This window comes from Leopardus geoffroyi, chromosome B3 (genome assembly GCF_018350155.1).
Source record: "Leopardus geoffroyi isolate Oge1 chromosome B3, O.geoffroyi_Oge1_pat1.0, whole genome shotgun sequence".
NCBI lineage: Eukaryota > Metazoa > Chordata > Mammalia > Carnivora > Felidae > Leopardus > Leopardus geoffroyi.
Window position 1 is genome coordinate 85,196,582 of NC_059337.1, and position 14,491 is coordinate 85,211,072.

A 14,491-nucleotide genomic window follows, 5' to 3' on the forward strand; every position below is an offset into this window, starting at 1 on the left:
ATAAAAAAAAAAAAAAAAAAAAAAAAAAAAGGAAGTACCCAGAATGTAGCATAGAGAGACAAAGGGATGGAAAATATGAATGAGAGGTTAACAGACACTTAAGGTAAAAAAGATCTAACATAGATCTTGTCAGAGTCCCGGAAAGACAAGAAATAGATGGGACAGAGGCAATATTTAAAGCGATAATGGCTGAAAATTTTCCAGAATTGCCAAAATATATTAATCCATAAATGAAGTATGCCTAAAATATCCCCTAAAGAATAAATGAAAGGAAACCTAGATCTGGGCATACCACAGTAAAATGTAAAATGCCAAATACTAAAAGAAGATACTAAAAAGAGCCAGAGCAAAGATAGCTGACTTATTAGTTCAACTGCTGGTTGACATCTCAACGGCAACAACGTAAAACAAAAAACAGTGGGAAAGTATCTGAGTATCTAAAATGTGCTGGGTGAAAATAATTGTTAATCTAGAAGTCTATGTCCAGTAGAAAAAGTCTTTCAAAAATAAGACATTTTCAGACAGGCAAAAATTTTTAGTATTTGATACCAACAGACAGCCACTAAAATGATGAATCATCCACTAAATGATGAACTTCATTCAAGCAGAGGAAAGTGATTCTAAAAAATCTGGAAGGGAAGATATCATAATCACAGAAAATGATAAACAGATAACTAAATGTAAATCAATACTGAATGCACAGAACAATAATAATACTGGAGTTAAACCACAACCACATAAAATAGAACTGAATTATTCAATAATAACAAAGGTTAAGTTGGGGGGGGGGGGAAATTAAGAGTAATAAGGTTCTAAGATCCTTGTACTGATTAGAAAAAGGGTAAAAAAATAACTTTAGTCCTTGGAAAGTGAATTATGTATGTTAAAATTTATACAATAATCACTGAAGAAAAAGAAATAGAATATAACTTTCAAACCAAGTAACAGTAAAAGGATACAAAGTGAAAAAGTATCAATTAAAAAGAAAGCAAAAAATAAGACAATGACACAAAAGAAATACAGACATGGTAAAAAAAAAAAAAATAGAACAAAATAAGATGCTACCAATAAATCCAAACATAACAATAATTATAATAAATATAAATATTCCATTTAAAAGACAAAGATTTTTAAAAATCAAACCATATTTACAAGAGGCATACAAAATCTAATGATATAAAAGAGTTAAAAATTAAAAGATTGTTTAAAAAAATGTATGAGGCTACTTTTTTCTTTCTTTCTTTCTTTTTTTAACAGGGGGCTTGAACTCATGACCCTGAGAGCAAGAGTTCCATGCTCTATCCACTGAACCAGCCAGCCACCCCAGAGGCTAGTTCATAATAAAAAGAAAGTTAGGGCACCTGGGTGGCTCAGTCAGTTAAGCATCCAACTCTTGGTTTCGGCTCAGGTTACGATCTCAGTTAGTGAGTTCCAGCCCCGTGTTGGACTCTGCATTGCCAGCATGGAGCCTGCTTGCAATTGTTTCTCTCTTCCTCTCTCTCTGTCCCTTCCCTGCTCACTCGCTCTCTCTCTCTATCTCAAAATAAATAAACTTAAAAAAAAAGTGGTATAAATCCACTAATAGTAAATAAAATAGACTTTATGCAAAAATAATTTTTGTAGGTGAAAAGGGCCATAAAAATAAAATGTTTAATTCACCTTCAAAAAAATTTTTTTTAGGTTTATTTATCTTGAAAGAGAGAGAGCAAAGTGGGGGAGGAACAGAGAGAGAGAGAGAGAGAGAGAGAGAGAGAGAGCCCCAAGCAGGCTCTGCACTGTGCAGAGCCCAACATGGGGCTGGAACTCATAAACCATGAGATCATGACCTAAGCCAAAAACAAGAGTCAGATGCTTAAACAGCTGAGCCACATTTAAATATAAAACTTTCAACTTGTATGTATTTAATTATTAATTATACAGCTTGAAAATATACAAAGAAAAATTTATGGAGCTACAAAGATAAACCTGACAAATCATCAGAGTCTAAGACTTCCATAACTGTAAGGTCAAACTGACCAAAAACCTTTAGTAAGGATATAGAAAAGTTCAGACGTTAATGGTCACTGAACTCAACAGAGAAGCATACATTCTTTCCAAGCACACAGGACATTTATGAGAAATGACTGCATTCTGAGCCATAAGTTTCAATTCATTGTAAATAACTAGTATCATACAGACTATATTCTCTAAAAGAATCACATCAAAATTTGTAAGAAAAAAAAAAACCCAGAAAACTGTTTGGAAGACACAAATTGATAAATATTGCAAAGGTCAAAGAAGGTATTAACATGAAAATTAGAAAATATTTACATGTGAATAATAACAAAAAATGCTATACACCAAAATTTGTAAAATATAGATAAAACAGTACATATGGTAAATTAATAGTCTCAAAAATCATTTGAGAAAAATGTGAGACTAAAATTAATTAGCTAGGGAAAAAAAAACAAAATCAAGTAGAAAGATGAAATAACAAGGGGCAAAAAATAATAAAACAGAAAAACAAGTATAAAACAGAGAGGACTAACAGCCAAAAGCTCATTCTTGAAAAGACTAATAAAATGACAAATCTCTAGCAAGAATCATTAAAAAAAAAAAAAAAAAAAAAAAGACAAATAAATACTAACAGGAATGAAAAGGAGGAACATGAATATAAATGCTTCAGAGATTAAAAAGTTTATAAAAGAATGTAATGAACTTTTTGTCAAATCTGAAAACAAATGCAATGAACAAATTCCTAGAAAAATAAACTTATACAAAGTTTATTACTCAAAAACCCGAATAGTTCTATAAGCTTGCTTTGATTTCTCCCACAAGTAAATTATTCCAACATTATTTGCCAAATATCTTTCCCTTCCCATTTGTCAAATAGTCTATCAACTCAAACTGTAAAATTTGGCAACCAGAACCACTGCCAAAGCCGGACAAAATGGTAAGGCAAATTGGTCTCTTTTTTTTTTTTTTTTATTGTGATAGTCACTTTATTGGGGTTGAATGAAACAATCCATTTGTATATAATTGTATACATTTTGTACTCATGAACACAAAAATATAGAACCCCTTCATGAATTTGCCTGTGGTCCTTGTGCAGGTGCCATGCTAATTTTCTCTGTATCATTCTAATGTTTAGTGTTTGTGCTACTGAAACAAGCCTAGGCAAGTTTGTTTCTTTACAAAGCTAATGATGCCTCTGTTTTGCATATCAATAAATATGTATATGAGGTGAAGATGTGCTTTGCCTAGACAGCTCCCTGGCAAGTGAAGGCAATGTGATATAAACAGCACTGCTAGGGGAACCAGGATCTGGGAGTTTTAGTCCCAAATCTACCACTTTCTTGCTGTGAGACTTGAATGATCCCCTTCAGCTACAAAACTCAATGAATTTTACCTGCAAAAGTTAAGTACCTTTGCTATTAAGAGCAAATGATTAGTTTTTATAAGGTTTATTTCCCATAAAATTTCTATGTAATTGAGAACGTGCACTTAGGAATTTCTAGCTATCCTTATATGATACTTTTTATTCTTTTTCTTTCTCTCCATTTCTTTATTTTAGTCCCCAAATATCTACCTTATGCAACTTTAATTTCAGAATGCCTTAGAGGAAAAAACTGAGCCTCTGAAAGGAGGATAAAGGCAATGAAAACATTGCTTCTTATACTCATAAACCACTTTTTACTGATTGTAGAGAATGAAAGATAAAATAATTTTAATTTACTAATCAAATGGTAGGAAATAAAGTTTCAAACCGGAAAGTGAGTAACTAAGAAAACTATTCTAATAACAGAAGGAGGAGCATGGTTGGTTATTAAACTAAACTCATCATAAACTAAAAAATATAAATAGAAAATATTAAAAGATTAAAATAGCAAATTTTAAAATTAAAATTAAATTTAAAATTAAATATGAACTTTAAAAAACATTTCTATTAAGGGGCTCCTGGGTTGCTCAGTTGGTGAAGTGTCCAACTCTTGGTTTTGGCTCAGGTCATGATCTCACAGTTTGTGAATTTGAGCCCTGCATTGGGCTCTGCACTAACAGTGTTGGAGCCTGCTCGGGATTCTCTCTCTCCCTCTCTCTGCCCCTCTCCTGCTCCTGCTCTCGTTTTCTCTCTTTCAAAATAAATAAACTTAAAACAAACAAACATTTCTATTAGGAATTTTAAATAGCTGAAAGTCAGTATGTTCAACATTAAAAACCAAAGTCTACATTAGAAATTAAAATTACTGAAAGATACTTTACCTGACGAAATATCTCTGTGACAAAGTTTACATTACTTCTTTTAGAAGAAAAAACTCTGCGAACTATTTCAATGTCTGTGAGATGTTCTTCATCAATACTGCAGAGACTAGATGAGCTAGGTTCTCGCTCCGTGAGAGTGCTTGTATTAGAATGGGACTGTTCTGGTTCTGTAGTTCTATCTGCTTTATCAGCATTATCATTTTTGTTTTCTTCTCTGGATACCAAACTAGCAGCTGCTCTCTACAATAAAAAGAAAAGAGGGAGAATATCATAATCATTTAATTTGGTATTTTGCTTTTTTTTTTAAGTTTATTTATTTTGAGACACAGAGAGAGAAGCCAAGAGCAGGGGAGAGGCAGGAGAGAGGGAGAGAGAGACTCCCAAGAAAGCTCCATGCTGCCAGCAAGGAGCCTGATGCAGGGCTCGAGCTCACGAACTGTGAGATCATGATCTAAGCCGAAATCAAGAGTTGGATGTTTAACCTACTGAGCCACCCAGGCACCCTGGGATTTTGCTTTCTAATAGCAAATACTGGTAGAACTCAAAGCATTCCACAAATAACTTACACTATTGTTTAAAACTGGGCATAGATCATAGACTTTTTTTTTTTTTTTCAAAGAGAGAGTGAATGAGCAGGGGAGACAGGTAGAAAGGAGAACGAGGTGGGGTGGGGAGAGAACACCTTAAGCAGACTCCACATTCAGCATGGAGCCCATGCAGGGCTTGATCCCACAACCTTGGGATCATGACCTGAGCCAAAATCAAGAATCTGATGGACACTCAATGGACTGAACCACCCAGGCACCCCAGGCATAGATTTCATTTAGAATCCATTCTAAATAATTAAGTGGCAATCCAAATAATAAGTAATATAGTGATACTCACTAATCATCTATCCACCTATAATTTGCTTTTAGAATGTTTACAGTACAAACAAGTTACAGAAAAACAAAGGAACGGCAAAAAAAAATTATGACAGAAGTAGAAATGACGCCTAAAGAAAATATAAAAAAAAAACTCAAGAGTGAGGTGCCTGGCTGGCTATTGGTAGAATATGTGACTCTTGATCTTGGGGTTGTAAGTTTGAGCCCCATGCTGGGTGTAGAGATTACTTAAAAATAAAATCGGAAGGAAGGAAGGGAAACGGGGAGGGAGGAACAAAGGAAGGAAGGCTGACTGGCTGGTAGGCAGGCAAGAAGGAAGGAAACAAACAAACTCAAGAGAACATTCTATATTCTACTAACTTAAAAGATTTTTTGCCATGACTAAAGATGAAGCCTAAGACTAGCGATGAAGTAAGGTTGGTGATAAGGAAATTACTACCATGTTATGATACTAGTAGCACTATATCATGGTATGGCAAATTCGTTTCCATTAAGTTAGTCAATTTTTAGTCTCAGTTTTGTCGTCTATAAAACAAGAGGGTTTAAGTAAATAATCTCAAATATGCCTTCCTAATCAAAACCTCCATGATTTTAGTGCATTAAGTTCTGAGATCATGGAAAATAGTTCTGCTTGAGAGTTTCTATATTTAATAATTCTGTGTAGAGACATTGAAACAAAGTTTTAGGGAAAACATACCCATAGTCGACTGCAGATAAATAAAGGCTAAGGGGGAATATAATTGAAATATTCTGAGTGCTAGTCAATTAAACACCCACTTTATACCTCCACTTAATTTGTGAAAAATTTAAGAAGTCATACAAAAACACACATAGTATAAGATATTTTAAACTAAATGAAGAAAATCTGAGAAAAGGAAAATAAAAATTATAAATACTGTAATATAGATAAGTTCAGGAAAAACACACACTGAGGAAAAAGGAGAAAGTGATAATGAAGTATGAAAAAGACCAACTATTTAATTAAGAAATACTAGAAGTTTATAGATTAGTCCCTCCATTGTATAGCCGTACAATTTTATATCACATTTCTAGACTCAGTGCCCTTGTTGAAAAAAGGGGAAATGAGATGAGGACAAGGCGTTATTTTTTTAAGATTTTATTTTTTGGAGGGCTCCTTGGATGGCTCAGTCGGTTAAGCATCTGACTTCGGCTCAGGTCACGATCTCATAGTTTGTGGGTTTGAGCTCTGCATCGGGCTCTGTACTGACAGCTCAGAGCCTGGAGCCTGCTTCGGATTCTCTGTCTCCCTCTCTCTCTGTCCCTCCCCTGCTCATGCTCTCTCTCTCTCAAAAATATATGTTAAAAAATTTTTTTAAAAAGATATTTTTTTAATGTTTATTTATTCTTGAGAGAGACAGAACGTGCAAGTGGGGAGTGACAGGGAGATATGGGGGCAGAGGATCCAAAGTGGGCTCCTGCGCTGACAGCAGATAGCCTGATGTGGGTTTGAACTCACAAACTGTGAGGTCATGCCCTGAGCCAAAGTTGGGTGCTTAAATGACTGAGCCACCCAGGCGCCCAAGACTTTATATTTAAATAATCTCTACACCCAACACGGGGCTTGAACTCACAACCCCAAGATCAAGAGTCACAAGCTCCACGGACTGGGCCAGCAAAGTACCCTGGGAGATAAGATTTTAAGTCAGCATTCTGTGAATGCTTTGGAAATCTACAAAGAATTATGATGGTTCTACAACCATTTGATTACAGATTGCTTCCAACTGCAAGAATCTGTATGTACAATTCAGAATATTTTTAATACTGCACAACTAATATAAAATACAGAAACAAATTAAAAGCTGAGACTCATATATGACTAGAATGATCTTCTATGTCTTCCAAGTTTTATTTTTTATTAAAAAAAACTATCAATTCTATAATTATTGTTAAAATTTGGATTCACAAAATACATTTATACAAAGAAAATACTATCATTTGCTTTAAAAGTGTTCTACACATAAGGCAATTTAAATCCACAGTCATATCTCTTAAGCCATTTTTAACTTTAACAAGTTTGCCTTATGTGGTGTATTATTACCTGAATATTCTTTGGCAAGACTTCACCTTCCATCCCAGGAATATGAGGTCCTGTATGTGGCTTTGGCTCAAGCCAGAAAGAAACCAGCCAACGAATGACAATAACCCGAGCCTTAATGAAAGGCTCCTTTGTACAATAGATTGCTTCATTGGTTTCAGCATCCTTCTTTATCATAACATAATGTGGCTTTGGTCTCACCTGTGGGATATCTATGAAAAATAAAAGGAAAACAAAGACCAAAATAAGAATTATGCTTAGATAAATATGCATTTTTAAACATTTGAGAAAACACTTGTCATGATACTCTTGTTTTAGAAGTAGATTTGGTACAAAAATGACATTTTAAAATAATTTGCTAGATATCAGCATGGAATCTACAAGAGTGAACCATATATGGCTGATATATGGAAATGTGTTTTTGCAATTTTATCACTGAAAAGCTCAATGAATCTTGCCTAAGTAGAGAACCTTCCAGAGCCATTTGAAATTAATGAGAACTCACTTCAATTAACCTAAGACTGAGACACAAATTTTGAAGTAATACAAAGTATGAGAATTTTTCCTTGATTTTTACAGCAAAAATATTTTTAAAGTAAATATTGTTCTCAGTGGCAAAGATCTGCTACTCTAATTTAATTCCTTTCTACTAGCTCTAATGGTTACGCCTAAACCTATGAGTTGCCTAAACTTGGCAAAGCTTAAAATAGGAAAATCTTTCTTCAAAAAGAACATTTCCACATACAGATTGCCAGTGCCTCCTATATATGGAAGGTCTGCTTCTAACCCAACATTTGTCAAGAAGGTTCTAGTTTCAAGGCACACACAGCCATTTTGGCACAGCCACTAAATACTGGATAATATATCATCAAAACATATGACACTGTAATTATTCATACATAATTTAAATAAGACATACTAAATCAAACCCTTGGGGGGCCTTAAAAAATTTATAATGTAGTTTAAAGATCATACCAAATATTAGAATTAAGTTTAATTTATAATCACAAATATTGCTGGTAGGTTAACTTTTCCAGTTGGTGAGACCCAAAGAACATGTTTTTTAAAAAAAATCTCTTCACTCTCAGTGAAACTTTCCTATTAAAAGAATTCCACTTTCTATATGAATCAAGGTATATTTCTAAGGAATCAATAAAAATATTAAAGTTATCAGTCTTCTTCAGGTAACAAATGCCAGCTTTACAATGAAGTATATTTTATTCTTACATGCGATCTTTTAGAAAATTCCAAAGACTACTTACCAAGTACAGGATGATATAAACTATTCTCCTTGCAGATGTTTGGGAAAATATAAGGCAAGTAATATTTCTTAAAATGTGAAAACAAAAATGAAAATCCCCTTTCTTGGTTTTCTTTGTTCTTCCATTCTAAACTTTTTACCTAATAATAAAAAATATAATGAGAATCATTCCATGAAACAGAAACAGTTATTAGTTATTATAAACAAGCTTGTAAAAGGTTACTTAAGCAATACACTAATCTATTACACTCTAAAGATATACACGCTAAATATATATAAAGGACAAATCTTAAAATGAGGGTTTAATGCCATGAAAATGCATTATGTAAGTTATATTTCAAAAATCTTAGAGAAGTTAAAGTATGCTCTGGAAAATTTTCAAAGTTGACTCAAACTCGGCTCTACTAATGACAAAGATATGAATGTTCTTTTCCCCATTGCCCCATCCTGAATAATTCAGCCTTAAAAGTCATACAAAATAGGTATATGTGAGAGTAGAGAAGGAGTAAAAGCAGTGGCAGTCAAGTACAGGTAATCAGAGCTTGCATAAGAAGTAGGGCCTCCATGGAGGGGACATGGTAGAGGCAGTTGCCCAGTGGGGACTTTGAGCACGAGGAGGTGAGGACAGTGTCCATGAAGTAAGGAGGTGAGGATAGAAGGGGAAAGAGCAGTAAAACACAGGGTGTGAGAATTTCAGTAGGGGGAGGAAGATATCTAAGTAGGGGGATGGTAAAAGCCCAGAGTAGGCTTCAGGGAGATACCACTATACATTCACTTTAGAATAGCTAAAATTACATAGTGACCATACCAACTGTTGATGAGGATGTGATCCAACTTTTAAGTTTCATAGATTGCTAGTGGAATGTAAAAAGGCACAACCATTCAGAAAACACTTGGTAGCGCCTTAAAAAATCAGTATATACCTACTCTACAACCTAGCTGTTTGACTAACGGTATTTACCAACAAAAAAGGAAATTTTACATATACACAAGGACTTGTTTATCAATATTCACAGCAGTTTTATTTGCAATAGCAAAAACTGGAAACTCATTATCACCTGAATAACAAAGCGTGGTATATCCATACAATGAAAAGCTAGTCAGCAATAAAAAGAACCAAACTATAAATATACAACAATATGGATGATTTTCAAAATATTTATGATGGAAAAAAGAAGCCAGACCAAAAAAAAGTATGTACTACAGGATTCCATTTACATAAAAATATGGAAAATGCAAACTATAGTGACAAAGATCAATAGTTGCCTGAGATTAGGAAGCAGTTAGGAGTGGAAAAGGATATATTACGAAGACATCTGAGAACTTTTAGGGGTGATACGGTCATTATATTGATTGTGGTGATGGCTGCATGTTGTACACATATAATAAATTTCATCAAATTGTATATTTCAATATTGCAGTTTACTGTATGCCAATTATATCTCAATAAACCAGCAAAACATTTAAAAACCTATATGGAGTGTAAAAGTTGTTTTTTAAAAAAGAAAAACTGGCAATAATAATGACAGTAACAACTACTATTCACAGAACACTTACTTGTATCATGTACTTTTTTATTCTAGTACTTTGCACTAATTATTTAACCCTCAAACACCAAAGTAGGATATGTATTATTTTTATGTCTATTTTAAGCCACAGAGGTTAATTTAACAAAGGTCATACTATCAGTAAGATGTGGAATCAGATTTAAATCTTGGTAATCTCATTCAGGGTCCAAATTAACTTTATAATGTTAGTTTCTAAGGCATGGGGAATTTTTATGTTTGGAACAGTTACAAGAAATGTATATATGCTGAGTGTTTCCATTGATCAGAACATGCACATTTCCTATGCAGAGATGAAGAGGTTATCTTACAAAATACATTCACTTAGAAATTTACAGTACAAACAGGTTGAAGTATAAATTACATTCCTGTACCCACACCCCATTCTCAGCCTACCTCCCTACTGGCTTCTTGGCAGGTTGGTCCCTAAACCAGTTATTAGTTTTTTTTAAAGACCACAGCTGCTGATTATAAAGGAAAGGATTAGAAACTGGACCGCATAAGAAGGTTTATACATGCAACAGTCTACTTAAAAATTTCTCTCTCTAGCTCCCTAAGGGATTAATAATCCCTCCAATGATTTTTTTTTTCCAGGAAAGGCATACTAACATACATTTTCAAAAGCAAAAATTTGTCCTTCTTCAGGACAATAAGCAAATATCTACTCTAACAGAACAATGGTAAGAGAGGGAAAAATGATGGTAAGAGGAGTGATATTTAAGAAGATAAAACATACCTGAATTACTATATATTTTAAAAGTGCTTCAAGAAAATAGCTTGTGAGATCTTCTTGTCCTTTGTCTCCTGATTGTGGGGGGACAAGAGGAGTGATTTCCTCTATAGTGACTTGAGCTATCCAAAGACAAAAGAAATGTTCAGTATAATTACAAAACAAAATTAACAATGAAATAATGTGGTCCAAAAAACATTAACTGTAAAACACATATGCAACAAATACTGCTTGAAAATGTTCTAATGACTGAAGCTTGAAATAAATCTGAGATCATCCGGACGATCCATCACAACAACCATGAAGTTTAATAACAGCTGTTTCATAAGCCCTTGACTGAGATAATGTGACAAGGATGGACAGACAGATATGAAGGGCTTAAGAGTAAATCTTGCTTGAAAAAAAACTTCTCATGATATTTTAAAATTCACATTAAGTGTGTCCATTCCAAAATTCCATAGTATGATGAGTAACAGCAAAAATAATGAGCTTATTCATCAATTAAAGGACAGAGTACTCTAGTAATGACCACGATGACCCTTTAAGGTAACGCTTTATTCAAAAAAGGAAATGCTATTTCCCTCTCAAAAAGAAAAGATAACATCTTAGTTCCTTGATTACAAAAGTCCATGTATAAAATAAGAAATATTTACATTTTCAAAATTTTTCTTTTCTTTTTTTTTTTTTTTTAATGTTTATTTATTTTTGAGACAGAGAGAGACACAGCATGAACGGGAGAGGGGCAGAGAGAGAGGGAGACACAGAATCAGAAGCAGGCTCCAGGCTCTGAGCCATCAGCCCAGAGCCTGACGCGGGGCTCGAACTCACGGACCACGAGATTGTGACCTGAGCTGAAGTCGGACGCTTAACCGACTGAGCCACCCAGGCGCCCCAAAAATTTTCAAATATTCAAAAACATTCATTGTAACAACCGCAAATTCAAGAAAACCAACAACTAGCTGAATTCTCTTAAATATTTCCTAAGCAGCACCTAGTTTAGTACAGGCAGATTCCTAAACCTGTTTCTCAGTAAATATTAGCCCAGTAATTAAGTTCACAAAAGTAGGTTTTTTTATAGTCCTCTTGGCACAAAATAAAATACTCTTGTACTTCAAAGTACATCCAAATTAACTCAAGGATACAAGAGGACATATGAGAATTAGAGATGAAAGATAAATGTAAAAAATGGCTTATATTAACTAGGTGTTTCTGATGCTTTGATGCCAGAAGACTTGTTGGCCAGGGAGAGAAGAATGGCCCTCCCAGGGCTGGCTAGCTAATTCCTAGAGATCATAAACATGGGCTGGAGAACATTCCTTCCAGGTGCAAACCATCCAGTCCAGAGTACACACCTCTACTCCCCACTTCTATTCGGCCCCCACACTCAAGGCCACTATTCCCCTCACCTAATCACCCAGGTACCTGAGTGACAATGAGGGAAAGCCCGTTTGCACCTGAGCCTGCTAAAATTATCCAAATGAGCCGCAGAACTGCTCACACTGCCTCACACATTCTACCTACAGAAATCATATAGGCTCTTGCCTATAATACCCTACCCCTGACTGACCCTGGTACTTCCCCATGTGGCCACCCTCCCTGGTGTGGCATGCCCTCTCTTGGGAACTGTAACTATATATTTTTTTTAACGACAATCATCTGATCTGTTGGCCTCATCATACCTAAAAAATAATAAAACCTACATTTTACAACATGGCCTTGAATTACCCAGTTAATAAATGTACAGACATTTTAAACCTATATTAACTACACAGAAAATTTTAAATACTAATGAATAAGATCTCATGAATCTTACTTTCTTGAAGGTTGAGTGGAGGATTAATGAGATTATCTAAAGTTCGAGGTCCATGTTCAGATTGTAGTGCTGAAAATCCGGGAATTAAGCAAGAAAACATCCAAAGTTGTTCTTTGCTACAGTTATTCTGAAGAGCTTGTAACCATAATAAAAAAAGACGAACACCTTCCCGCCTGATCTAAAATAAAATACAAACAGTATTTTTACTTATAATGGAAATATTTTCTTACTTTTAAGGCCAAAATTCTTTAGATGATTAGAGAATGCTACTTTGCAAAACAGAGGAAGGAAAGAAAGAGGGAAAGGAAAAAGAAAAGGAAGAAGGAAGGAGGGAGGCAAGGAGGAAGAGCTATTACATCCATGTCATTTATTGAGCTCTCATTACTTGTAAAATTAAATTCATAGATTTGAACAACTACAGAATAAACTTGGCCTCTTACTACTGAAAGCCATCAGGTAATCTTTATTCTATAATTTCCATTTGTAAAAAATCAGAAAATCATTTCTGATGGGTCTAATACAAGAAGAAAGAGGGCAATAACTGTTCCTTGCTATAATGAGTTTGGTAAAATGAAGAATCGTAATGGGGATCCTGGTGCACTGCTAAATTAATGTTCTTGTCCTTAAAAGGCTTACCACTCTCTGAAATTATGTCATGTACTTATTATTTGCTGCTAACCTGCAAAACAGAAATTGTGACCTATTACTCTATTCTAAGCACCTAGAACAATAACTCATCTACAGAAGACAACAAATATTTGAATCAATGCATAAATTCTCTCCCATGAAGAGAACAGGAAAAGATAGAAAAACATTCAAACTCTGACAAGGAAAACATCAAGTTCTTCACTAACCTAACCTCACTGGTAGCTTTGGAAATTGGCCTACCACAGCTTGGTAAATGGCCACTGTCAAAGCTGTTCAACAGCTGCCAACCTCACAGTTTAGGGAGATAACAAGATAACAATTAGGAAGACTTAATCCTTCATGCTGTTATTCCAAGCCTTGACACCAAACCTACCTACAATATGAAACTTTCATTTAATCTACAATGAGAAGCTTTTAGACAAGGTAGCTTCTCTTGTAACAGCACAATGAGATAATGAAAAAGAAATAAAACCAACTTTTTAATATAGATCCTTTATTTCTTTCTACATCTAAGCATAGTTATGGTAATATAAAGAATAATTTATTGAATGACTAAATAGTTTTTATCTTCTGGGATCAGAGAATAAAGTATTTCTAGTGAATCACTCAATGCATTGGCAAACAACAGTTTTTTTCTTTGTTTTAAGTTTATTTACTTTGAGAGAGAGACAACAAGGGAGAGGCAGAGAAAAAGGGAGGGGCAGAGAAAAAGGGAGAGAGAATTTTAAGCAGGCTCCCCAACATCAGCACAGAGTCCAATGAGGGGCTGAAACCAAGAATCATGAGATCATGACCTGAACTGAAACCAGGAGTCAGACACTTAACCAACTGAGCCTCCTAGGCACCCCAACAATAGTTTTTCAATAGCCTAATCAACCTAGTACATATTTCACACACACTGAGTATGTTGCTATATTTTAAGTCAATTAACTTCAATTAAGTAAACAATTCAAAATTCTTTAGGAAAAAAGTTGATGTAGGAAAAGTAGAACAAGAGACTATATGCTTTACTCAGTTTTTAAAAAGTCACAGAAAAGAAAGACAACCATACCTTCAAGGAGTTTCCTGTGTGGAGTAGTTTCTTTAAAATCAATCCTGAAAAGAAAAGATGATTTTAAACATTCATATTTTCTTACTTGTTTCCAAATGTCAGAGTTCTCGGTCAGACTTGAAAACACTTTAAAACAAGTCCTTGGCAACCTCCAAGTTATTCTTGGTGACCCTGATATCCCTCTGGCCATAATCTTGGGACCAGAAAGGAATTTAAAAAGTCACCTTTACAACACATCATCTAT

The 14,491-nt window shown here is 34.5% G+C and overlaps 1 protein-coding gene and 1 non-coding gene across 14 annotated transcripts in view; both read right to left on the reverse strand.

The window, feature by feature from the left end:
* RALGAPA1 (Ral GTPase activating protein catalytic subunit alpha 1) overlaps positions 1 to 14,491 on the reverse strand; it is a 281,757-nt gene that overhangs the window by 201,748 nt on the left and 65,518 nt on the right. For all 13 annotated transcript variants that reach the window (XM_045450711.1, XM_045450709.1, XM_045450708.1 and 10 more), the window contains exons 5-10: positions 14,248 to 14,291; positions 12,549 to 12,726; positions 10,742 to 10,857; positions 8,442 to 8,580; positions 7,183 to 7,391; positions 4,240 to 4,479 (exon numbers count right to left, since the gene is read on the reverse strand). In XM_045450711.1, the coding sequence (XP_045306667.1) occupies positions 4,240 to 4,479; positions 7,183 to 7,391; positions 8,442 to 8,580; positions 10,742 to 10,857; positions 12,549 to 12,726; positions 14,248 to 14,291 (926 nt within the window). The remainder of the gene's footprint in view (positions 1 to 4,239; positions 4,480 to 7,182; positions 7,392 to 8,441; positions 8,581 to 10,741; positions 10,858 to 12,548; positions 12,727 to 14,247; positions 14,292 to 14,491) is intronic.
* Positions 3,046 to 3,150, reverse strand: LOC123584546. The gene has a single exon (XR_006705512.1). It is a non-coding gene; the product is annotated as a U6 spliceosomal RNA (small nuclear RNA).